Here is a 26,239-nt window from a genome sequence, read left to right on the forward strand (position 1 = left end):
TGATATAAATATCATTTGCTTCACCTCCCAAGTTATTTATACCATCCTGAGTCATCGTCCACACTTGTGGATTTTATCCAGGGCTATTTTTATTTCTACTCCTCATCTTTCTGGTTCTCCCTTTGCATGCTGTGTGAAGCAGCCTAAAATACATTTCCCATTTAGCTCATTTACATATTTTATATACAGAAATAAGTAGAAAGAATGCTTTAAAAATCCTAAAATGACTTAGTTTTTTCTATGAGATATTCAAAATTATTTTTTGCTGAAGATTTTAGTTTATTAAAAAAAAGTGCCGGGCAGTCATAGTCCACACCTTTAATCCCAGCACTTGGGAGGCAGAGGCGGACAGATCTCAGTTCCAGGCCAGCGTGATCTACAGAGTGTGTTCCAGGACAGCCAGGACTGTTATACAGGAAAAACCCTGTCTTTTTCTTTTTAAAAAAGAAAAAATAATAATTCTGATTTAAAATGGTAGCTGTTAAGTAGCCTAAGTGTGAGAGCCTTTAATGCCATGAGAAGCACAAAGAGCAGTCCAGTGAGTGTGGACATGGGCAAGCAGAGCGGGCTGAGTGCCTGGGCCAGCCCAGAGCAGCCCATGGAAAGCTCAGCTCCTGAGGCCCGGCCTCCCTGTTGAGCCTCTATCATGAATTCTGAATTGCTGCACTCTAAACCTATGGAGATGGATCGTAGAGCCCTTGGTTAGCGGTTTTACTGGCTTGTGATTTCTTCTTATCAGGAATTCTGAATTGCTACATTGTAACCGATGGAGATGGATCGTAGAGCCCTTGGTTAGTGGTTTTACTGGCTTGTGATTCGTGGCAGGTTGCAAATTTGCCTTGAAATTAAACTAATTGACACGTATCTTTCAATGAATTGAATCTAGAAAATAAAATCAATAGGTTGAAACAGTTGTTGTGTTAATGGTTGACTAATAAGGAATAACTTAATCAGGTAATTGTTGGGCCTGTCATCCCAGCACAGCAGGAGCAGAGACAGCCAGAGCAGAGGGTTCAGGTCCGTGTGGGCTATATGAAACCCTGTCTCAAAGAAACCAAAACAATGGAAATAATCACTCATTATTAGTTGTGTTTAGCGAAAATAAAAACAGAAAAAATAATCCCAGAAATATATAAGGTATTGTTATGTAAAGATAATTGAAAATGCTTTATAAAGGCCAGGTTCCAGTCTATAATTCCAGTAAAGGCGGGAGGATCACAAGTTCAAGAGAAAAATGGGAGAGAGCAAGAGATCAAGGAGAGGGAAATACCGAGGATGTTGTACTGATAGGGTGCTTGCCTGATATATACATTGCCTAAATATATAGAGCCCTAGGTTTGATTCCCAGCAAAGAAAAGGAAAATAATAAATGTAGGATACCTTAGTAAGCATTTGAAACTAAGATTCTTGGTTAATAGCAAGATAGGTTCTGAGATTTCTTGCTTATGGCGTAGGGTAAAGTGCTCTGTAGAATGTTCATGGATTTTTCACTGACCATTAATTTGAAATGCTGGGTAGAGGTTCTGTATATAAGGTCATAGGAGAGTAATTATGCAAAAGTAATAAATTTCCGATGATGGATCACTCTGCACCAGCGCATTATAGTTAGGAACTTCCTAAGTCCCATTGGTAGGTAACTGTTGTCCCTGCTTTAATGGATGTGATGATGGAGGCACAAGGACATTTCCATTGCCATGTTCACAGTCCCCATCTTGGTCTGCTTTCGGGTTCTGGACCCTCATCACAGAGGGAGGAGGCGTTAGTGCTGGTGGGTAAGGATCCATGCCTGTGCCCAGTGAAGAGCCACAGTAGACCAGAGCAATGGTGCATGCATGTGCGTGTTTTATCATGAAGTTCCTACACGGCAGTGGAGTCTACCTCTAGTTGGAAATGTACTCCGCATCGGAGTTACCTGTGATCCCCCCCAGGCTCACAGGCTGGCCACGAACAACTCTTGGAAGCTTCAGGGAGGAGTATTTTATCCTTCTCTCCTAACATTTCTAGTGGTCTTTTGGCTCTTGGCAGCTCCCTGGGTAGTCCACCCCTCATTCTGTCTCTAACACACACAACAGGACAGAAATGGCAAAGATCGGACCAACTGGTCTCATGATTTTCTGTGTATTAAGTTCCTTCTTAGCAAGACTAAAAAACTCTTCTAGCATTTGCCTCCTGGAGGAAAAGATGGCAGCTTCGAGTTGGGAGTGAGCACCCACTGCCCTAGGTTGGTGAGGAGCGGTCAGGCCGTCTGCCTGCGGTAGAGCACAGCCTTTGTGGCCTCTGGTGGCAGCATCTCCCCGTCTCCTCCGGAGAACTGAGCTGTCAATCACTGCTTCCCAGCCCTTCTTTCCACAGGACTAGAGCACCTGTCTCACATTGGCCTAGGACCCTCACCTGGAAGGCAGGAAGTGGGGAACTTCAGTCTTGGAGCGGAAGCTGCAGATGTGGTTCCAAAACCGAGGTCTTTTCCCTGTCTTCAGGGACATAGGTGACAGAGTTCCACAGCATTGACTGTGATTTTTATATGGATGTGACCAAAGATGCTGTGTCCCTGCCTTTCACACTTAATGTTAGCTAATAAACACCATCTTCCAGTTTTAATAGGTTTCTGTTGTCATTTTATAAAGTTAAAGAAAGACAACATTTAGTTTTAGGAAAAACCAGTAAAATGACTGGTTTTCCAGAGTGTGCTGTGTGCACAGGTAAAATATGCAGAGAAAGAGCATGTGCACATACAGTCACATGCAGCTTTGCAGCCTGGCAGATTCCAGACCTGAAGGGTGGAGTTGAGTTGGAGACTCGGGAGAGAACAGATGTTCAGAGCTGAAGTCTGGCCGCTCCCAAGGTCTTGCTTATGGAGGTAGGTTTTTTCCAGTAGGGCTTTCAGCTGATTGGAGGAGGTCTGCCCCCAGCTGTCTCTCCGAGTCCACTGTTCATCTCATCAAAGCATCCTTCCCGAGTCATCTAGACTGTTTGGCTAAATAACTGTATACAATGGCCCAGCTAAGTTAATACAAATAATTAACCATTCAAGTCCACATCGTGTCCACTCAGAATCTTTATGAATCTCTCTCAGCCATAATCTTCAAATAGAGCCACAGCAAGATCATACTTCCACCTAACTTGGTATGCACAGCTGAAACTCTAGCTCCAGAAGAAGATGCCAACTCCTTCCTGGATAGTCTGTGGCCTGGGAGCTATAATGTAAAGCTATCCAAGTTTTATACTAATGTAGGGCATACCTCATGTTAACTGTAGGAGATATGAGGGAAGACGACTTACCTGACTATTAATATACGTATATGCACATGAATACACACAAACATGAGGAAGACGCAAGGCAGGTACGGTTCTGTCTGAGCATGTGCCTGTGGCTGGTATTTACTCCTACTGCACGGCTCTTATTTCCTTTGCCTTCAACAAACAACTCAGACGGGTGTGGTCTTGAGCTGGTGAGCCAACCCAATCTTCTTCCTTGCGGGCGTGCCCCATTAGCGGTCCTGACTGGATTGCATTGCTGTAACTTCCCGTTGACATTAATCACAGGGGATGGGAAATGAAAGAGAAGTCTTCCTCCGGATGCCTTTCTTCTGAGTTTTGTGAGATGCTTGTCTGATTTCTGCACGACAGGATCTTTCATTCTGCCTGACAACCGATTTAGAAGCATGAGGGGCCCAGAGCAGCAGGGTGACAGTCACCTGGGTCAGTAGAGTCGCTGTTGTGTGTCCCCATGCACGTTTTCATTCCTTTGGGACTAAGACCTCCAGATCAACAGCATAAGGAAGCAGAAATTTTGCTTGTGGGTCACTAGGGGTAACAGTGACTAACCACACAGATGGGCCCCTTTTTTTCCAGACCTTTGAGCCTTGGCTATGGGAGAAAGTATCACATACCAGGCACAGCCAGCCTTCAAGACCCCTTGCCTTGGCCTAGCAGGGAGTTAATTCTGTAACTCGTCTTCAAAAGTGATTTCACCAGTCTGCCAAGCCAGCTGCCTCCTGTGGGAACTGACAGTGAAGTCCATGGGCCAGGCCCACGGCTGCCCTTCAGTTGTGAGATGAGTTTCCCGGTCAAACATCTGCCCCTGTGTGTAATCTAGTGGTTGTAAATGTGTGTGTGGCAGGTTTTGTCGGAAGTGCTGTATGTGTGGAAGGCAAATCCTTACCCAGAGTGCTGGCTCCAGTAATAAAACATGCTAACTTCCACGATGAAAGAACTGGTGCCATCTTACAGGCTCTGTGTAGCCAGGAGTGTCTGCAGCAGGTCAGCCATGAAGGACAGAGGTCTGTGTTCCTGAGCCCATGGTAGTCCCTGTCCATGCTGCCCTAGTCATTTTGTGCATGGGCCCATCCGGCAATGACAATGTCTGGGAAAGAGACGGCCTGCTGTCCACAGAGAAAGTCATCTTCCCTGCTATTAGAGCTGGGCTAGGCTGTGGCTGCAGGAGCCGTCACACCTTCACATTTTGTGGCCCAGACATCTTTGCCTCCAATCTTCTAATTCTTTCTTCCATGACTATGAGCCATCTCTCCAGCCCCAAAGGTCAGCAATTCTTGCCAAGCAATGGTGGCACACGCCTTTAATCCCAGCACTCGGGAGGCAGAGGCAGGCGGATCTCTGTGAGTTCAAGGCCAGCTTGTACCAGGTCAGGCTCCAAAACTACACAAAGAAACCTCATTTCAAAAAAAAAAAAAAAAAAAAAAAAAAAAAAAAAAAAAANNNAAAAAAAAAGGACCAGCAATTCCAGGCTAGTCTGGGCTATATAGGGAGACACTGTCTCAAAAAGAAAATGAAAGAAAAAGCAAAATTGTTAAAGCTTGAGATGGTTTGGAAGCATTTGGCAGGGGATCGCTGACAAAGCTGCTGGAAGACTCCATCTGGAGACAAGTGCTTCATCTGTATGTGGGCTTAACCCTGGGGCAGGGAGAAAGATTAGGTCTGTATTTGAAGGGCTATTCTGCCAAGATCTGCAGACTGAGCTAGGGTAGTAGTGGAGCCAAAGGGGCCCACTCCAGGGTCTTTCTGCAGTCAAATGGTGGTGCTGGTGGTGTGTGTAGGTAATGGTGGAACCCAGAAGGTACTGTATCCCCTGGAGTGGGAATTACAGACATTGTGAGCCACTTTACTTGGGTGCTGGGAACTGAACTCTAGTCCTTTGGAAGAAGAGCAAGCATTCCAAATGTTGAGCTGTCTCTGCAGCCTGGTGTGTGTTTTGGAACAGGGTCTCGGTTGGCCTAGAACTATCTTTGCTGTCAGGGATGACCATAAACTCCTGATACTTTGCCTCAGCCTGAGTTATGGCCTGAGTGTTTTCCTTCTCACAGGCCTCAGGCAGAGTTTGTGTTCTTCCTTTGCTATTTGCCACCATCATTTCTACCCACTGCGTAAGATTTTCTACAAAACTCCCTAAAATTTCATATGTATCCTAGAACCTATAGTTTCATTTCACACAATAATACTTTTATTGCTATTTATTAGACTTTGGATAAGGGGTAACAAAATTCACAAGAATGAGGAAGGTGAAAAATCTTAGAAAAATCTTATTTACATGGTGGCTCATTTGAAACATTATTTTCAAATTTGTCTGTGTGTGCACAGGTGTGTGAAGGGCAGAGGATAAGCTTGGGGAGTCGGTTTCTTCTTCCATCGTGTGGGTTCTGGGGATAGAACTCAGCCATCGGGCTTGATAGCAAGTACCTTTACCAACTAAGCCTAACCTCACAGGCCCCCTTTCTTTAGACTTAGTGACCAGGAGCGCTGGTGGCCTTCAGCCTATCTGACTGCTCAGTAGGGCCACAGCATGGAAGCACCAGGGCTAAGTGGCCTGACTGTGTGGATAGGGAAGTAGACCCTCAGGAAGAGAGGACAGATAACACTGTGCTGACTAGTCTAAGCTTGAAATGTGTCCTGAGAGGAAAGACCCTCAGCTGAGAAAACTGCCTCCATAAGGCCCGGCTGTAAGGTATTTTTTAAATTCATGATTGTTGGAGGAGGGCCCACCCCTGGATTGATGGTCCTGGGTTTTATAAGAAAGCAGGCTGAGCAAGCCACGAGGGAGCAAGCCAGAAAGCAGCTCCTCTCCATGGCCTCTGTATCAGCTCCTGCCTCCAGGATCCTGCCCTGTTTGAGTTCTTGTCCTAGCTTCCTTCTTCCATAATGGACCGTGATGTGGAAACGTAAGCTAAATAAACCCTTCCTTCCCCAACTTGCTTTTTGGTCATGGTGTTTCATTGCAGCAATAGAAACCCGGAGACAAATACCCTCCCTCCTTTCTCCCTTTCCTTTTCCTTAAATTTGTTTAATGCTGTTTGTTTAGTAGAAATCCTTCCCGTGGTCCCAGATGTTCAAGTTCGACACAGATGACCTCTTTCCTCCACGCATTGTTTATTTTCTCTCTAGGCCCAGGGAAGGCAGAGCTCTACATAGAGGAGGGGCAGTGGCTCAGCTGGCACACAGTTACAAAGCGCTCTTTGTCCCGGTGGTTTAGTGAGCTTGTTCAAGGTTGGGCTGGAGAACACTGGCCTTAGGTTTCCTCTCAGCTGGAGCCGAGCACCTACCAGAAGAGCAGGAGAATGGCTAGAGGTGTGAGCGACTGAACCAGTAGGAGGCAGAAAGGGCTGGGCAGGTCACTACAGTTGGAACACTTCACTGGTACCCTTGCCATGTTCTATGTGGCACCAACAGGTTTGCTGCGGGCAAACAAGGGAGGCAAAGTGCTTTGGACTCTCGGGCAGGATCATCCTAGTCCTCTCTCAGCTGGTCTTTAGGCTAAGGTGTCTATCCAGGGGTCTGTTTCTAAGAAAGGCATTGCTCTTTAACGAACAGTCCAGTGTGTTAACTCTGCCAAGATCATCTAGAGATACGTTTAATGGCTTGGAATAATGTAGCACTTTCAGATGAGAAATACCGTGCCTACATTTTCTAGTCTCTATTTGAGGTAGGTGATGAAAAACTGAGATGCCTTTGCTTCCTTGCACCTATAGCCAGGTGATGGTCATTTCTGTGCCTATGGCATTTATCACTCCTTCAAAAACATTTTTTATAACATTTACGTATTCAATTTTGGGGTAGAACCGGTCACGTGTGCGTGTGGTTAGAAGACACCTTTGAGGGGCCCAGGGATGGGACTCAGGCATCTTCTGAGTGTCTTTATCCCCCGAACCATCTCTCCAGCCACAAGAACAATTTTGATTTGCTACCTCAGGTCTATACTAAGCAGGTATACAAAAAACCCATTACATCATAAAGGAATTTAGAACTTAGAGGGGAAGGAGAAAACAGCCATTAACACAGAAGCCTATTTTTTGAGGTAGATCAAAGGAAGAGAAGTTAAAGTCCGGGGAAGACAAAAAGAGGTAGCCTTTAATAGTGACAGGGATGTGGGACTCTACAGAGTAACCCAGATGTGCAGGTTTGAATACCGGTGCTGTTAGGACACACGGGGCTCGAACATGCGGTAGGAAGGGGATACAGGCTGTCAGCACACCAGCTTGCGTTGGCCCTGTTCATTTATTTCCTTTAGAGCTATCAACAGAGGGCTGACAACCTTCCTGAAGCAAAAGCCCGCTACTAGCTTCTCAGAAGGTCTCCCCTCTTCGCAATGGAGAGTTCATTTACGGCATGAGCGACGCGGGTGCACCGTGCCCTCAGAAACCCTCTAGTCCTCTCAGGTGGGCAGTGCTGGGACCGCTGTGGTACCCTAATCAAAGAATAGAGTGAGGAAGGCAAGGGCTGGGGCGCCGAGCATCTCGTCTACCGCCCAGGCCATCACCGGAAAGGCAGCCCGAGGGCAGCCTGCAGGCTCCTGCACCTCTGCGCTACCCGCCCAGTTCCGGCCACCGTCCCTGCTCCACACTGGCGTGTCTGTCCCTAAGCTCTCCCTTCCTTCCTCCGGTTTTCTTTCTCTCTGCTCCTCGCGGGTTGCAAAGTGTTCTGTAAATATTCCCTCTCTCCCACTCCGCCTCCGCCGCACGGCTCACCCTAGACGGGCGGCTCCGGGAACCTGAGCCGGATGCTGGACGAGCCCCTGCCACGTCTCCGCTGCCCCGAGCCCCGCGCCTGCGCGCATTGGGCGGGGGGCCGAGGCCTGCGCGTGAGCGGCGCGGGCGTGGCCCAATGGGAGAGCCGCGGCGGCGCGCGTTGCCGGGGGGCGGGGCGGCGGTTGAGGGCCGAGCCGCGAGTCCGGCAGTCGTGTCCGTGCAGTCGCATCCTGGAGTCCGTCTCGTCGCTGCCACCCCGGCCCACGCTCGTCCTCGTTTCCGAAGCTCTCGCGCGCCCGACCGCTCGGCTCTCGCCCCGCGACCAGCATCATGTGCGGTAAGGGCCGCAATGGGGGCGTGTGGCGGCCGCAGGGCCCGCGCAGTGAAGGCGGAGGTGGACTGTGCGGGTCAACGAGCGGCCTTGGGGCGGGGGTCCCGAGGAGAGAGATGGCCTGAGGGGCCGAGGTCCTGAGGAGAAGGGTGTGTGGGGAGAAGGGCGTGCGTGGGGCAGGGACTCCAAGATGGGGATTCCTGGGTTGAGCGGGCGGCCGGAGTTAATATGCTGGAGACAGGGGCCGCCAAGGAGATTGTGGGGGCCCCCGTGAGTCAGAGCTACTAAAGGGGCTGGGGCGGTGGGGGTGTCTGGAAGGAAGGATATCAGGGTGCTCAAGGGGCACCTTTGCGTGGAGCTCCGAGGATAGATAAATGTCTACCTTAGAGGAAGTGTGGGGCTGAAAGTGCCCACAGAGGAGGTGTGGAGGTGCCCGCAGGAGGGTCCACCCGGTGAGTGAGGCAACCGGTGGGCACACTGTGTGGTACTGGGGGTTAAACTCATAAAGTCAGCTTGCTAAGCGAGTCCTCTGCCCCCTAGCCACACCCCCTCATCCCCACACCCCCCGCCTTCCTTCACCCCCCCCCCCCCCCCCCCTTTTTTTTTTTTTTTTTTTTTTTTTTTTTTTTTTGGTTTTTCGAGACAGGGTTTCTCTGTAGCTTTGGTTCCTGTCCCGGAACTAGCTCTTGTAGACCAGGCTGGCCTCGAACTTACAGAGATCCACCTGCCTCTGCCTCCCGAGTGCTGGGATTAAAGGCGTGCGCCACCACCGCCCGGCTTTTTTTTTTTCTTTTTGTAACTGGGTCCCGCTCAGTAGTCTAGGTTGGTCCGGAATTCAGTGTCCTGCCTCACTGTCCCAAGTGCTGTAGTTACAAATATGAATGACACCTGGCTGGTAGCATTTCTTGAATTTATCTTGCACTTAAAAAGAAAATACTGAAGCCGGGCGATGGTGGCGCATCTAGTAGAACTCAAGCTAGAACTCCGACAGTGATTTTGCACATTAACTTCCTGCGATTAAGTCTCTCAAGAGGAACCATTACTAAATCAATAACTTGATGAAGTGGCCTCAGAGCTGATCTTGTGAAAGAAACAGAGCAAGAGTCCTGGCCAGAGATCACACACCATGCATGTGCAGCTCTTTAAAGTATGCCTTTACTAGAACCATTAAAAAAAAACAAAGTTAGGCCGTTTTATTCCATGTTTTAAGATTATTTGAAAGTGTTACTGTGAGAATTGTGTGTCATGACTAATAATACTCAAAAATGGGAATGAGCCATTAACAGTCCATAAAAAGAGTTATGTTCTTACCTTTTCTTTTAAAATTGAAAGTTGAGCCAGGTGGTGGCGCATGCCTTTAATCCCAGCACTTGGGAGGCAGAGGGAGGCGGATCTCTGTGAGTTCGAGACCAGCCTGATCTACAAGAGCTAGTTCCAGGACAGGCTCCAAAACCACAGAAAAACCCTGTCTCGAAAAACCAAAAAAAAAAATAAAATAAAATAAAATTGACAGTTGATGTTACCACTAGAATAAAGAGCACTTTTAGAGATACTCTCTTGCCCAGATCATAGCTCTCCTTCAGCCTCATGAGTGCTGAGATTCTGGGCATGGACCGCCGTACCATGCCTGGCTCCCAAGAAAGAAGAAGTTTTAAGGAGAGGTGTTGTAGGGTTGAAGCTGTTAAGAAACCTTCTTCGTAGTCTTTCTCTTGAAAGAGCTGAGCAGGAGGTGGGTTGTACACATTAGTGCGGTTTTCCCTGGGTCTAATCATTTCTCCTGAAAATGAAGAGCAGGTTAAGGCTTAAGAGATTCTAGATTCTAAAGCATCAAATGGAGACACCTATAGTGTATTGAAATCAGTGTAGGGCTGACTTCATAACCAATTAGCTTTTACAGTTTAATTAAATCGGTTTTGCAAAACATCTGTAAGGTAGTTTGGAGTTGTAAGTGGGGGACTTACAAGCTGGGTGATTACTAGTGTGTTCATTTGGTAGTTAGCTGTTTTCTCACCTCTCTTGGCCTTGAATTCACTGTAGCTGGGAATAGCCTTGAACTTCTGATCCTCCTTTAAGACTAAGTGCTGGGATTACAGGACTCTGCAGCCACTCCCAGCCAATTAACTGTGTTTGAGTGATGAGCTATGTACGTAGTAAAGTACCTGACATTCTGGTTGCAGGTTATTTCCTCATCTTGTTCCAGGAAGGAAAGTGTAAAACAAAAAGAAAACAGAAATCAAATCTAGTTCCTGAAGGAAGCCTTAGGAGACATTGTTAGTTACAGTGGCTACTAGTGCAGGCCAGCCGTTAACCTGAGTTTCACTGACTATGAACAGTGAGTGTGCTAGCACACAGAATTTGAAGCATTTCTAAGACCCTGCCTTTCAGCTCTTTGCCTTTAAGGTAAAAATCTGAGATTTAAAGATGAGGTTATTTTTTTCTTCCGTTTCATTTTGTTTTCTTCCTTTCCCAGACTTTGATGTATGCCAGATTAGAACTTGTGTCTTAGTTAGGGCTTTATTGCTGTGAAGAGACACCAGGTTCAGAGGGGTAGTCCATTATTTAATGCAGGAAACATGGTGACTTGCAGGCAGACTTGGTATTGTAGAAGGAGCTGAGAGCAATACATCTTGATCCACAGGCAACGGGAAGAGACTGTGAGCCACTGGGCCCAGCTTGAGCTTCTGAGACCTTAAAAGACACACCTCCTCCAACAAAGCCACGCTTGCTTTAACAAGGCCTCACCCCATAGTGCCACGCTCTATTCAAACAGCCATGAGTCCTATCCTTCTACCCTAGCTCCTCCAGGATTGGGGTTATAGCAATGTCTACCTCCCATCTCTTTTAACTTTTTAAAAATTTTTATTAGAATTACTTTAATTCTATATAAAATTCATTTTTAAAAAACTTACAAATAAGCATCACATGTCAAAATTAACCCTGCCCAAAGTCTCTACATGAGTTTCTGTATAATTACAATAGCTATTCTCAAGCTGTGAAGCTCTAGAGTAGATTTTACACTTTCACTATTGAGTATATTTTATTCATTTATCCACTACCAAAACTGAAAAAGCCACGGCAGAACTAGAACTAGGAAAACAATTATTTTAATGTTTTAATTGTTGAAATAAAATTTTTAGGCAGAGATATTCATGAAAATGAGAATATTTACAAACTTCCTGCTACCTAATTTTTCTGAAAGATTACATTTTTTTCAGTATTGTAAACATTAAAGCAAAAGAATAAAAACTAAAATTCTATGTTATGTGTTTTTCAATTCAATATTCTGATAAAACTGTCAAAGTGTTTACTATATGTTTGGGCCATCAATCAAAAGATTTTGTATGAGGCTGGAGAGATGGCTCAGTGGTTAAGAGCACTGACTGCTCTTCCAGAGGTCCTAAATTCAGTTCCCAGCAACCACGTGGTGACTCACAACCGTCTCTAGTGGAATCTGATGCCCTCTTCTGGCATAAAGTCATACATGCAGATAGAGCACTCAAAATATTTAAAAAAAAGATTTTGTAGTCAAGCAAATTTGGATAACAGTATATTAACCCAGTAATACCTTATTATTATTTATTTCCCAGAGAACTGGGTACCTATTTTAAATTGTTTTGTCTTTTATTCTTGATTCTTGCCTCTTTTTATTGTTTGTTTATTTTGGAGGCACTTACCTAGGCTACTTTGCTTTCCTATTACTGTCATGATCAAAGTCAGCTTGGAGAGGGCAGGGTTTGTTATATCTTACAGGTTAGAGTCTCATTGAGGAAAGCAAGGGCAGGAGCTTGAGGCAGGAGCTGAAGCAGGGACCGTGGAGAAACAGGAGCTGCTTACTGGTTTGCTCTCTAAAGCTTGTCCAGCTTGCGTTCTTATATAACACCCGTTTATGGGCAGTACTGTCCACAGTGGTTTCGGCTCCTCCACATCGATCATTAGTCAAGATTTCTCTCAGGCATATTCATAGGCCAGTCTGGTGGAGACAGTGAGGGTCTCTGCCCAGGTGATCCAGTTTATATCAAATTAGAAAAAAGTCAGCACACCATCATAAACTATGTAGTCCAGGCTGCTGATCTCAAACTCAGTAATTCTAGTCCTACCTGACATTTCAGGTGTGAGCCATCATGCATGGTTCTTTTTTTTTTTTTTTTTTACTTAGTAATTTAATTTTTTTTTTTTTTTTTTTTTTTTTTTTGGTTTTTCGAGACAGGGTTTCTCTGTGGCTTTGGAGCCTGTCCTGGCACTAGCTCTGTAGACCAGGCTGGTCTTGAACTCACAGAGATCTGCCTGCCTCTGCCTCCCGAGTGCTGGGATTAAAGGCATGCACCACCATCGCCCGGCATAGTAATTTAATTTTTTATGTATTTATGTGTAAAAGTGTTTTTCTTGCATATATTTGTGTGTGCCATGTATGTGCAGTGTCTCAGACGAGGGCAGAAGATGGCATTGAATCCCTGGGAACTAGAGTTACAGACAGTTCTGAGCTGCCATGTAGGTGCTGGGCACCAAACCCTGGTCTTCTGCAAGAACAGCAAGTGCTCTCTTAACCTCCTAGCCTTCTCCTCATCTTCTAGCTCCATTTATGTTTTTGTTTCTGGTGTTTCTGGAGACAAATCTAAGGCTTCTCATAAAGCACTCTACCACTCAGGAATTATATCACCAGTGCCATGTTGCTGCCTCCCCTGTTGGTTGATTTGGATAGGTTCTGGTGTAGTCCAGGCTGGAACTTACATAGCCAAAAATGACCTTGAACTTCTGGTTCTTGCCTCTACCTCCCCAAGTGCTGAGATTTTAGAGATGTGCTGCCATGTCTCATATGGGGTCCTGGGGATCAACTCAGGGCTTCTTTCATACTTGGTACTCACTCTACCAAATTGCTACACTCCCAGCTCCCCAGCCGTTTAATTCTGGGAGAACCCCAGCCCTCTCTTAACCGTTGAGCCATCTCTCCAGCCTCTTGATCCTTTGAAATCCAATGTCTGTCATATTTGTATTCATTTTGGTTTTGCTGAGTTGTATCTTCAGTTCATTAAAACTACCCCTGCTTTTCATAGGTATTGCTGGATATTAAATAAATTGGAGTTGCATCTTTTCAATGTGATGGTATATATAAATGACTTTTTATAATGACAGTCTCTACTCAAAAACAGTAAGAGAGCTTGCAGTTTGAAAGTATCCTGAAATGAATATTTTAAAAACTTTTTTGTAATTAAACTGTCTAATGGCTTTGAAGGCAATTGAGGGATGCCGAAACTGGTTGCTAGGGTGACTCATAAAACCAGTACTGTTTAACAGCCTTAGAAATCATAGTGGATATAGAGAAACTGTGAGGGGAATTTGCTAATTGTTTAGGACACATTTCCTAGGAAAGGGAGAGGTTAGTAGATGCCAAGGCTACTAGAAATGAGCCATAGAAGAGGGAACGGGTTTTTTTTTTTAATATTTATTTATTATGTATACAATATTCTGTCTGTGTGTATGCCTGCAGGCCAGAAGAGGGCACCAGACTTCATTACAGATGGTTGTGAGCCACCATGTGGTTGCAGGGAATTGAACTCAGGAACTTTGGAAGAGCAGGCAATGCTCTTAACCACTGAGCCATCTCTCCAGCCTGGGAACGGGTTTGTAAGACCTGTCTGATGCCTGCTCCTGCAGATCTAAAATTCGCAAGAATAAAAAAGGTTTTTTAATACAATAAAGTAAAAATAAAAAAGGTTCTAGAAACTTTTAAAACTAAGCCTAGTAACTTTGATTCAAATTATTATTACTACTACTCTTGGTTTTTCAAGACAGGGTTTCTCTATTTAGCAGCCCTTGCTGTCCTGAAACGTGCTGTGTAGACTCACAGAGATCTACGTGCCTCTATTTCCAGAGTGCTGGGATTAAAAGTGTTCACTACTGCACCCGACTTTGACTCAGTTTTTTTAAGCTATTAATTAGGAAACCTTTATTTTACCCCTTTTTAGCACTGAGCAAAAGTTAGTGTTGTTTCTTGTGACTTGCGAATGTTCAACTGTGTGTTTCAGGTTACCTAGAAAGTATTAGAAGATATTATGAAGGGATTGATAGCACTGTCTCTGGAGAGATGGCTCAAGGGAGTTGCCTTCAAGGGATTGTTCTTTGTCAGAGAAAACAAAATTGAATGCAAATACAGTGGCTGCAGGTGCTGTCACAGTCCTGTCTCTGGCATTCTGAGATTCGTCAGACACAGGAGAGTGGGTTTTTTGGGCTGACAAAGATGGTTTAGTGGGTAAAGGTACTGCTTACTGCCAATCTGATGATCTGAGTTCAATTTCCAGACCCCACATGTTGTAAGGAGAGAAAGGACTGCAAGAAGACTCCCGCTTTCTGTCCTCTATGTATATACACCATGGCGCACACATGTGCACTCACACACACAAAATAAATACAATTTAAGAATATTTGGGGGAGAGGCAGGCGGATCTCTGTGAGTTCAAGACCAGCCTGGTCTACAAGAGCTAGTTCCAGGACAGGCTCCAAAAAAAACACAGAGAAACCCTGTCTCGGGGAAAAAAAAAAAAGAATATTTGGGGGCCAGAGTTTTATCTCTGGAATTCACAGAAAAGGAGATGACTGAATCTTTCTTTGTTTGGTTTTTCAAGACGGGGTTTCTCTATGTATCCATGGCTGTCCTGGAACTCACAAAGTTTTGCTTGCCTCTGCCTCCCTGAGTGCTGGGATTAAAGGCCTGTGCCACCACTGCCCGTCTGAGGACTGACTCTTTCAAGTTGTCCTTAACCTCCACGTAAAATGCATGTGCAGAATATATATACAAATAAATAAAACATTTAAAAATAGTTTTTAAGTAGATTTTTAAAACAGTGTTAATACCTTAGATACAGTTTACTTTGGGCTGGGCATAATGGCACATGCCAAGGTCCTAGGTTCTAGTGAAACTGAGTTGGGGATTACTTGAATCCAGATATTTGAGCCAGCAAACAAAAACAAATCTGTTTATGTAGTTAGCATTTAATTTTTTAATAAATTAATATTAGGGAATCAGGCATGATGCTTCACACGTGTAGTCCTTGCACTCAGGAGGCGGAGGCAGAAAGATTGTAAATTTGTGCCAGTCTGGGCTGCATAGTGAGACTCTGTCTCAAAGGGAGGCCAGTGAGCTGGCTCAGACAGTAGAAGTACTGACTTTGCAAACCTGACAACCTGAGTTAGATTCCCTGAACCTTCACAGTAGAAGAACCCATTCCCAACAATTGCCCTTTGACCTCCACATAGTGCACTGTTGCATGTACACACCTGCACTCATATTGCAGAAACTAAAAATAAAACTGTTTATCCAGTAATTCCACTAGTGAGCATTTGAGATGAAATACTTTAGCCAAAGAGAATTTCGACCCCATGTTTATTGCAACACTTTACAAAATACAAATCAGGCATGATGCTTCACACGTGTAGTACTTGCACTCAGGAGGCGGAGGCTTTTAATTGGTGGATGGATAAGGAACATGAGTGTAACAATAGAATACTACTCAGTCACAAAACAGTGAAACCCTGCCATTTGCAGGAACATGGTGAAAAACTGCAGGACATTGTGTTGAGTGAAACCAACCAGACATACAGCAGCAAATAGACGTTCTATTCAGTCGCCCTTGTAGAAGTACGGATTAGAAGAGGGCGGGGTAAGAGGGACTTTAGGGATGCGGAAGGGTGCTATGACCTACTAGGAGCCATAAGACAACTGGCTCTCCTTCAGAAGCCATAGCTCAACTATCCATAGCTCTTCAGTAAGGGTGAGGTTCATGAACCCTGTCCCACTCCACGTTAGAGCAGGCAACCACAGTTAGTGTGAGTTCACGAGTGCAGAGGCCTGCCTTGTCCTGGAGACACTTGTGCTCTGGTCCTCCTCTATGGCTCCATAGTCTCTCCTCTTCCATGATGGCACCTGAACCTCATTTAAGCCATTTTGAGGCTTGAGTTAATATATTTAGGTGAGTTTTTTTTATTATTAAATTATTGTGTTGGGTTGTAGTTGAATGATAGAACATTTGACTCAAATGTGGTCTCCAGCTCTGGGGAAAAAAACTAAATTATCGCCTGGCAGTGGTGGTGCACACCTTTAATTCCAACACTAAGGAGGCAGAGCAGGTGGATCTGAGTTTAAGGCCAGCCTGCTCTACAGAGCAAGTTCCAGGACAGCAAATCCATTTGTTGTTTTTCTCCTTTGTCTCAAAAAAAAAAAAAAAAAAAACAAAAAAAACAAAAAAAAAACAACAACAACAACAACAAAGCAAATCCGTTTGTTGTTTTTTCTTTTTGATTTTTGAGACAGGGTTTCTCTGTAGCTTTGGAGCCTGTCCTGGAACTAGCTCTTCTAGACCAGGCTGGCCTCCAACTCAGAGTTCCTCCTGCCACCACTGTGCCACCACTGCCCGGCAACAAAATAAAATTTTTAAAAACAGTTTATCCCTAAACTTCATTGAATAGTGGAAGTAAACAGTCATTTTCGCTATTGTTATATGAACTATTTGTGACTTAAAATGCTTGCTAGAGCCAGGCAGTGGTGCCGAATGCCTTTAATCCCAGCACTCGGGAGGCAGAGACAGTTAGGTCTCTGTGAGTTTGAGGCCAGCCTGGTCTACAGAGCGAGTTCCAGGACAGGCTCTAAAGCTACAAAGAAGCCCTGTCTTGGGGGGCAGAGGGAAACTTTCTAGAAGGTATGCGTGTGTTTAATGTAATAGTATATAGCCTACAAATTTAATTTTTAAAAAATAAATTTTAGTTGAAAAATGGCAGTGAAGGAAATAAATGACTTAACTTTTTAAGCTTTGTTAAAAATAACTAGACATTTATTTTGACATATTTTTGTTAATCTTTTATAAGAATTTGTTAATGTTTATAAGAAGATCCTGTTTGAAAAAGTTCCATGGGTTCTAAATAATTTGAGATGAAGGTTTATTATTATATGAATTTTTTATTCTTGGCTTTTGGGGGGACTCGCCACTCAACTCCCAAATAAATTATACACGAAGGCTTAGCCTGGCGTGTTTCTTACCAGCTTTTCTTAAACTATCCCCATTACCTTTTGCCTCTGGGCTTTCATCTTTCTTACTTTTGTATATTTTACTTTCCTTCTTACTCCGTAACTGACTGGGTGGCTGAGCGCTGGGATATCCTCTTCTATTCTCTTGCTCCTGGGTCGCCTCATTTCTCCTTTTATCCTTTCTTCCTGCCAGCCCCGCCTGTCCTAGCCCCTGCCTTGCTATTGGCTGTTCAGCTCTTTGTTAGGACCATCAGGTGTTTTAGGCAGGCACAGTAGCACAGCTCCACAGAGTTAAACAAATGCAGTGTAAACAAGTCACACGCTGAAAATAATATTGCCCAATAGTTTCTTTTCTGAAGGTGAAATCTAGCTTTATATTTCTGCATAGCCTAAATGTAATTATATCAGATTTGATTGTCCATTAAATATTTATTTATTTATTTGTTTGTTTATTTATTTATTTATTTTGCAGGAATATTTGCCTATTTAAATTATCATGTTCCCCGAACAAGACGAGAAATCTTGGAGACCCTAATCAAAGGCCTTCAGAGACTGGAATACAGAGGATATGATTCTGCTGGTATTTTCTTTAAAAATATACTATGGGTTTGCATTGATTCTTGAATCTAAATAGTCTATTATTTTTAGGAGACCTGTTTTCTTTGTTGTGTTGTAAATTCAAGTCTGAAGAATTTCTGTCTTTCATCATATCTAAAGGGTTTCCTTATGCCATTTCAAGAGTACTATTGTTTGTGTGGATATTGTTCTCATGGTAATTTCCTTTATAAAAGATGCTGCTGTAGGACTGGGGATGTGGCTTAGTTGTTAGCATACTTGAAGCCTTGGGTTTATCCCTAGCACCACACAAACTGGGTTTGATGTTCATACCTATAATCCCAGCACCGAGGAGGTGGAGGCAGGAAGGTATGTTCAGATTCATCCTTAGATATATAAGTCTGAGGCCAGCCTGGGCTGCAGGAACAAAAAAATAAAAGTTGACTATAAAAACATAAATCATAGCACATTTTTATGGGAACAAGTTGTAGAGCATCTTACCTTATAAATTCTTTGTTCTTTTTAAAAAGGTTTCTTATTATTTTTTAAATTGTGTGTGCATGAACACAGGTGCTAGAGTTACGTGTTGTCGTGAGCTGCTTGGCGTGGGTGCTCAGAACTGAACTCAGATTTCCTGCGAGAACAGTTTTTAACCTCTGAGCCATCTCTCCAGCCCCTAAAAAAATCCATGTTTTTCCATTTCTTTTTTTCTCCATGGACCCATGCTATGTCATTTAAACATGATTTTTTTTTTTCTTTTTGTGTTGGAGATTGAACTTTAGGGTCTTGTCCATGCTAGGTAACCGCTCTACTACTGAGTGATATCCCAAACCAAGATCCTTCTGTTTTATGTAAATGACAAGCTAAGTAAAACTTACTTTCTGGCAGGGTCGGTTTGACTCTAGCTCAGAGTTGGGGTTCAGCAGAAGCTTCCATTCCATGGTTCCTAGAGTGACTCATGAGCCTCAGCAAAGAGCTGAACACATAGCTCTATGATTCACTACAGCGGAAGAATCCAGAACAAAATCAGAACAGCAGCGGGTGTAGGATGAACTCTGCAGGAAAGCAGGCTCCAGCTTCCAGGAGGCCTCTTTTAACAGGGTATCCTTGATTTCCCTAGCAGCAGTCCATCCCAGAGGACACACTGTTTCCATGAACATTCTAGGCACAGGAAGCACACTCACTCCTCTCAGGGGTAGACATGCTCCTGAAATCTAAGATGCTAGATGCCAATCAAGGGCCAACCATGAAAGTCTTTCTAAGGATCTCAGTGTTGGTTTCTCTTCCTGTTTTAGTAGTACAGGGAATAGAGGCCAAGGTCACAGATGCTAGGGCAGTGCTGAGTTATGCCCAGTCCTGTGTCTTTATTGTTCAGATTCTCCGTTTGTAGCTTTTCTAGCAACATATCTTCCCATATGGATGCTGATTATATTTTCTGTCAGCTTTGGAGATGCCTTTTCTTATGGCTGTTGCTTAAATAATAATGCTCTTAAGATTTATTTTATATTTATTTATTTGAGGTTAGGTCTGCTCTATAGCCCAGGCAGACCTTTTTTCCCAAGTCTGAAGTTGTAGGCATGACCACTCCTCCCAGCCACAGAGACTCTTTCTTCATTCTACTTGTCTTTGTATTTTCATAAGTTGATTTCATTACCCGATACATTGTGATTTATAATCCACGTGTTTGGTTTCAGTTTTAAGACAGTCTTTCTTCATAGACCACACTGGCCTCAACCTTACCATCCTCTTGCTTCAGCCTGTGGAGTGCTAGGAATACAGGCACGTGGTACCACATTTGGCTTATGTATTTCTAGTCCAAGTGTGCTTTCTAAGTTTCAGGCTCGTGTTTCTAGCTACCTTCTAGAAGTATCTTCCTGGACAGATCACTTTTCAGGTTCATAATTGAACTGAACACTGTGGTCCTCACTCATACCTCATTCTGTTCTATGTCCCTTCTACTACTAATCTTTCTACAGATCCTTTGAACTCAGGAGAGAACCTAGTCTATCTAATGCCTTCTCATCCAGGCTTTGTGTTTCTCTCATTCATCACCATCACCTGCTGAAATTTAAGTCAGGCCTTCTCCATTTTTGTTGTATTGCAGCTGTAATGTCCTCTTTCTCCCTCACCAACCCATCCTCCTCTCTGTGCCATTTTCAGAGCATTTGCTAATTTTTCTTGACATTATTTTTGCTTGAAATGACCTTCAGGGTCTAAGGAAGTTTTTCAAGTTACTTAGTAATCTAAGTAAAATTTCAAGAGCTGCTTTCCTGACTATGACTGGTTTTCACCTTCAGAAGTGAGTGCCTGTGGCGCTTGTTCTCAGTTTATAATTTCTATAGCAATTGCTTGGGCTTTTTTGTTTGTTTGCTTGTTTTTCCAAGGCAGGTTTTCTCTGTGTAGCCCTGGCTGTTCTGGAACTCACTTTATACACCATTATGGCCTTGAACTCACAGAGATCCACCTGTCTCTCCCAAGTGCTGGGATTAAAGGCGTGCTCCACCACTGCCTGGCAGCAATTGTTCATTATAAGTAATAATGATGATTATCATTGTTCTTTCTCTGCCTGTTTTCTGAACAGACAAGAATTGAGCTCTCTATTATAACCCCTTTCCTGACCTCTCTTCTCTTACCCTCTTAGAATTCTGATGCTGGGTTTGAACACAAGGCCCCATTCATGCTAAATCAGCCTTATTTTCAGTTTTTGTTTTAAGCATCTCTCACTATCTCAACACATGGTAGATTTTCAGAAAAATCTACTTGGTAAATGAATTAATTAGATGAATATATAATCTCCCTTTATTATTACTATTTTTTTTTGCCTCATATTGGTATTCTCCCCCCCCCCCCCAGACAGGGTTTCTCCGTAGCTTTTTGGTTCCTGTCCCAGAACTAGCTCTTGTAGACGAGGCTGGCCTCCCTCAGAGAGATCCACCTGCCTGTGCCTCCCGAGTGCTGACCGCCGGCCTCATATTGGTATTCTTAACAACCAGTTTCTAAGTCTTGCTTTCTTATCTGCCTCTTGCTAATTTAGGAGTGGGACTTGATGGAGGTAATGACAAAGACTGGGAAGCGAATGCCTGCAAAATTCAGCTCATTAAGAAGAAAGGAAAAGTTAAGGCACTGGATGAAGAAGTTCACAGTAATGTACTTAGTTTGATTTTTCCCATTCTACCCTTTTTTGGGACCCATTTTAAGGTAGATTTAAAGGTTGAAGAGAAGGAAGAAAAGTAATTTTGTTGACTGCTTGGGTTTAAATTGTCCCTACGCTTCAAAAATAATCATAGCAACTAGGAAGGAAATTAGGTGCAGTGGGCATAGGGGGCAGCTCAGAGCTCTAAGTGAAGAAGCTTCAGAAGCATCATCCTGAGGATGGGACTCGCATAGGTGGCCTGCTTATATGTCTCCACTTGGCATAGTTTTTACTTTGCTTGATAATCACCCCAAAAGCAAGATGCTGGTTTGCTGATCTGCCAGAGAAGCCAGAAGGTGCTTCTTGTGACAGGAGAGGGTGAAAGTTCTTACTTAACAAGGAAAGAAGGCAAATCAAATGCTGAGTCTGCCAAGAGGTGTGGTAAGAATGAACCTTCTGTTTCAGAAGGAAACAAATTAGTGCTAATTCTGCTGTCACATCTCAAGCAGAAAACGGTTTGGCCAGAAGCCACCGGCCACAGTGAGTAATTCCCTAAGGTGGAAAACATGGTGACATTGTGCAGGAAAACACATGCTATATATGTAGAGCTCTGTACCATCTGCAGTTTCAGGTATCCCTGAGTATCTTGACACACAACCTTGTGGATAGGGGGGCTGGTGTAGTTATGTTTAATATAATGTGTCTATAGCATTATCAAATACTAGAGTTTTAAATTTTATCTTCTACAGAACAACAAGATATGGACTTGGATATAGAATTTGATGTACATCTTGGAATAGCTCATACCCGTTGGGCAACACATGGAGAACCTAGTCCTGTCAATAGTCACCCCCAACGCTCTGATAAAAATAATGGTATGAATAGCTGTGTGTGCTTTGAAAGGATTTTAGTGGGCCAGTAATGGGAGGAGAATCAAGGTGCTTATGTTATTATTTTAATTAGATTCTCATCTAGAAATTTCAAAACATTCAGTGAATGCACAAAACTTGATCCCATCACCAAATTTCAACAGTCCTCCATGTATTGATTTTTTTGGGATTCCAATAATAAATATTGGTAACTCTTCAATATGATAGTTGTTTTCTCTCTTTCGCTTGTAATTTAGTATATTGTTTATCTGTGAGTTTCCTGTAGTCTAAGTATTGCTAATTATATCTACTCCTATTATGTTATTTAAGGTTTCCCCATGTCTTCATTTTTTTTTTTTTTTGGTCTTTTCTTTGTTGTTTTTTAAAATGGTCTCACTTTGTAGATCTGGCCAGCTTTGAACTTGCATTAATCCTCCTTTCCTTACCTCCCTTATAGCTGTGTGCCATCATGCCCTGCTAAACAGACCTGTTACCCCTTTGTATCGCTGCAGCACTTTTTCTGTTTTGCCCCACTGGGAGCTTATTCAAATTGGCTCCTGTTTCTTTTTGAAATGATTCCAGTAGGCTCAGTAGTCTTGATTACTTTTCTTTTTTTGAGACGAATATGAGATCCTTAGGTATACTGAGAACATTTTGAATGCTATAATATGAAATTAGATTTACATTAAATGTGGTAATACATGCCTAGTTACACAAAAGGCTGAGACAGGAGGAGTGCCTAAGTCTAGGAGTTCAGGCCAGACTGGGCAACAAAACCATTGTATTTAGTAATAATTACTCTTTTTTGTTGTTTTGACAGGGTTTCACTATGAGGCCCTGGCTGGCCTGGAACTCACTATATTGTCCAGGCTGGCCTTGAACTCAGAAATCCTCCTGTCTCTTCCTTCTGAGTGCATGAGTCGCCATACCCAAACACTTTTGATTTATGAGTTTAAACCTACACTGTATGGGTACTGCCATGGCTGCACATAACACTGTTAACTCTTAGCTGTTTTTAACATTTTTCAGTCATCGTTTAATAAAAATAGATGAATTTGATCTCTCAGAATTATATTTATTTGCTCTTGGGATGCTACTTTGACATTTTATTTTTTTTTTCATTTATTTTTTAATTGAGACAGGGTTTCTTTGTAGCTTTGGAGCCTGTCCTGGAACTAGCTCTTGTAGACCAGGCTGGCCTCAAACTCACAGAGATCCGCCTGCCTCTGCCTCCCAGTGCTGGGATTAAAGGCGTCCGCCCGGCTTACTTTGACATTTTAATGTGACATTCCAGGAGTCATGTGGACCTTACATAAATCAATTTATAGAACTTGGTAATTATGTAGTTATTAGTTCTTAAACTTTAGTTAGTGTCACTGAGATTGTTTTAACTGAAAAGACTTTTATACTTAAGCAAAGCATAAATGAACAGAGAGAGTGTGGTCAAGTAGAGTAGCACTCTGCAAGGGAGGAAACAGGCGCAGGAGACTTGCTTTGCCCCTTTCACTCCCCGTGATAGGATAGTAGTTAAGTGTAGCAAAAATCAGAACTGGTGTATTTCCTCATTTTCATGGACACTAACACTGTACATCAGCACAGAAGCAGTGCTCTTGAGTTGCTCGATAGCAAGCCACAGTAAGAAGCATACAACACTGGAGGACACCCACTAGTATATTAACTTTCTGACTTGAGAAGACTATTCATAGACCAGGTGTGGTAGTGTATGTCTGTAACCCTAGCATTTGGATTACAGACACGGGAGAATTTCCACTAGTTCAAAGCAAGCCTGGGCTACATTGTATGTGATACCTTGTCTCAAAAATATGAAACAGCAGGGTTAGGAGGTAGTTTAGTGGCAGAGAATTTACCTAACATGCAGGAGGTCCTGGATTCAGACCCCCAGCACCACTGCCAAAACCCAAAGGAAAATCTATCCACAATCATAGCTATTCATAGCATTTATCAGACTTCTTATAGTTTGTCAATACTTTATCTCTTTTAGAATTTATTGTTATCCATAATGGAATCATCACCAACTACAAAGACTTGAAAAAGTTTTTGGTAAGTAAAGTGAGCCCAGAAGATACCATCTTTGAGACTACTTTTGAGTCAGGGACGTGCAACATTATTTAGACTGCTAGGATGTGCAGCTTGTTTTATTTCTCTCTGTTGACACTGGAGCTGTTCTGATTGCTTCAGGGCATTCTGAGGGCCAGCTGTGTGCTGTACTGAGATAGTGCCACCCAGCGCCTGTTGAGTTTCCGCAGTGATGGGAATTGTCTGTATCTAGCATAGCAGGGTCTGTGCATATGGGACTGCTGAGTGCCTGTGACAAAGAAGCTAGATTTTAAATTTAACTTTAAAATAGCCCTGTATAACCAGTGGCTCTTTATTGGACAGTTGAGGATCACCAAAGAATTGTTACTCATTATGAACTAGCATTTTTAATATCATATATCCCACCTTATTTATTTATGTATTTATTCAAATGCTTTATTGATTTTTTTATTTTATGCATTAGTGTTTGACCTGCGTGTATGTCTGTGTGAGCATGTTGGATCCTTTGGAACTGGAGCTACAGACGGCTGTGAGCTGCCATGTAGTTGCTGGGAATTGAACTCAAGTTCTTTGGAAGAGCAGCCAGTGCTCTTAACCACTGAGCCATCTCTCCAACCCCTATTTTAATTACTTATAATTTAATTTATATGAGGAATATATGTTAAATGTATTGAGTTGTACTCAATAATGTTATTGTTTCTCTATAATCAGACTTTAATTTTGATTAACATTAATTGAATTATATTAACTGAATAATTTATTAAATTTATTATTATAAATTAATTTTAACTAATTCAATTAATTTAAATTTTTTGGAAATTCTGTATGACATCCAAAAAAAGTTAATAATTAGTAAGATTTTAGAGGGGTGAAATGGCTCTTTGGGTAAGATGTTTGCCACTGAAAGCTGACAACATTGAGTTCATTACTTGAAACCCACATGGTGGAAAGGGAAAACTGATTCCTCAGAGTTGTCCTCTGGCCTCCAAACACACACTGTGACACACTTCTGCCTATACTCGCATTCCTACGTGCACACACACACATATATATGTGCACACATACAATTAGAAATTCATTTGGAGAAAAATTCTAGAAAATATTTGCATGGGGGCTAAAGAGATGGACCAGTAGTTGAGAACACTTGTTGCTCTTGCAGAGGGCCTGGTTTTGATTCCTGTCACCCACAGGGTGTTTAACAACTATTCTGTAATTCCAGTTTCAGGGGATCTGATGCCCTCTTCTGATCTCCAAAGGCATCAACCACATATATGCACAGACATATATATAGGCAAAACATCCACACATAAAATAACATAAATCTAATAAAAAATTTTAAAAGGTTAACATAAAAGAACCATTAAGTTAAAAAATATTCGAACATTGTATTTATTTAAATGTGTCTTTTTTCTTTATTTTACTTTCAGGAAAGCAAAGGCTATGACTTTGAATCTGAAACAGACACAGAAACCATTGCCAAGCTTGTCAAATACATGTATGATAACTGGGAAAGTCAAGACATCAGTTTTACTACCTTGGTGGAGAGAGTTATCCAACAACTGGTATTAAATCATTCTTAATGATTATTATGTCAGATTGAGATAATGATTCAGCAGTAAAGCACTTGCAATGAAAGTTTGAGGACCAGAGTTCAGATCCCCAGCACCCACATAAATGCTGGGTAGATAGGGAAGCCTTATTGTGGTTCTAGCTCCCAGGAGGTGGAACTGGATTTTGGAGCAAGCTGTCTGGTTGACTATACTAGCTGAATCAGCAAATTCTTGGTTCAAGTAAGGAATCCCTACCTGATTATATAAGCCACAGAACAATCGAATAAGACAGCTAGCATCAGACCTTTGGCCTCTTCCTATACTCACCCATGCGACTGCGCACCCACATCTATAACCACAACCATGTGTACTAACACACATACTATCATGCATATCCAATACACATGCAAAATAAAGTAATTATGCTAATGTTAATTTTAAGTAACTTTCTTAAAATGAAGTTTGATGTGCAGGAACTATGCTGATTCATTATTTTTAATTCAAAGGACTCTAACAATAGACAACTTTATTTTTAAGGTATTTTATTGTCAGCATCTCCGTGTGTGTGTGTGTGTGTGTGTGTGTGTGTGTGTGTGTGTGTGTGTAAGTGAGACTGGTGTTGGGTATCTTCTTAAAACTGTTGTGCCCAGCTTTTTATGTGGGGGCTAGGAAACTGAACTCATGCTTGTATGACAAGCATTTTAGCAACTGAGCTATCACCCTAGTCCCTGTGCTAGTTTCTTTTCTTTTC

General features: G+C 42.9%; 1 protein-coding gene across 2 annotated transcripts in view; it reads left to right on the top strand.

Moving 5' to 3' along the window:
• The first annotated feature begins 8,153 nt into the window (after positions 1 to 8,153).
• Positions 8,154 to 26,239, top strand: part of Gfpt1 (glutamine--fructose-6-phosphate transaminase 1) — a 55,489-nt gene continuing 37,403 nt past the window's right edge. The window contains exons 1-6 of one of the 2 annotated variants that reach the window (XM_050165406.1): positions 8,154 to 8,313; positions 17,796 to 17,903; positions 20,913 to 21,020; positions 21,761 to 21,886; positions 23,883 to 23,941; positions 25,366 to 25,500. In XM_050165406.1, coding sequence (XP_050021363.1) covers positions 8,307 to 8,313; positions 17,796 to 17,903; positions 20,913 to 21,020; positions 21,761 to 21,886; positions 23,883 to 23,941; positions 25,366 to 25,500 — 543 coding nt within the window. In that variant the 5' untranslated portion in view covers positions 8,154 to 8,306. Of the gene's footprint in view, positions 8,314 to 17,795; positions 17,904 to 20,912; positions 21,026 to 21,760; positions 21,887 to 23,882; positions 23,942 to 25,365; positions 25,501 to 26,239 lie in introns of those variants that run through there. The other variant, XM_050165407.1, reaches the window with a different exon arrangement.

This window comes from Alexandromys fortis, unplaced genomic scaffold, assembly GCF_014885135.2.
Source record: "Alexandromys fortis isolate MF-2015 unplaced genomic scaffold, M_Fortis_MF-2015_v1.1 scaffold_158, whole genome shotgun sequence".
Taxonomy (NCBI): domain Eukaryota; kingdom Metazoa; phylum Chordata; class Mammalia; order Rodentia; family Cricetidae; genus Alexandromys; species Alexandromys fortis.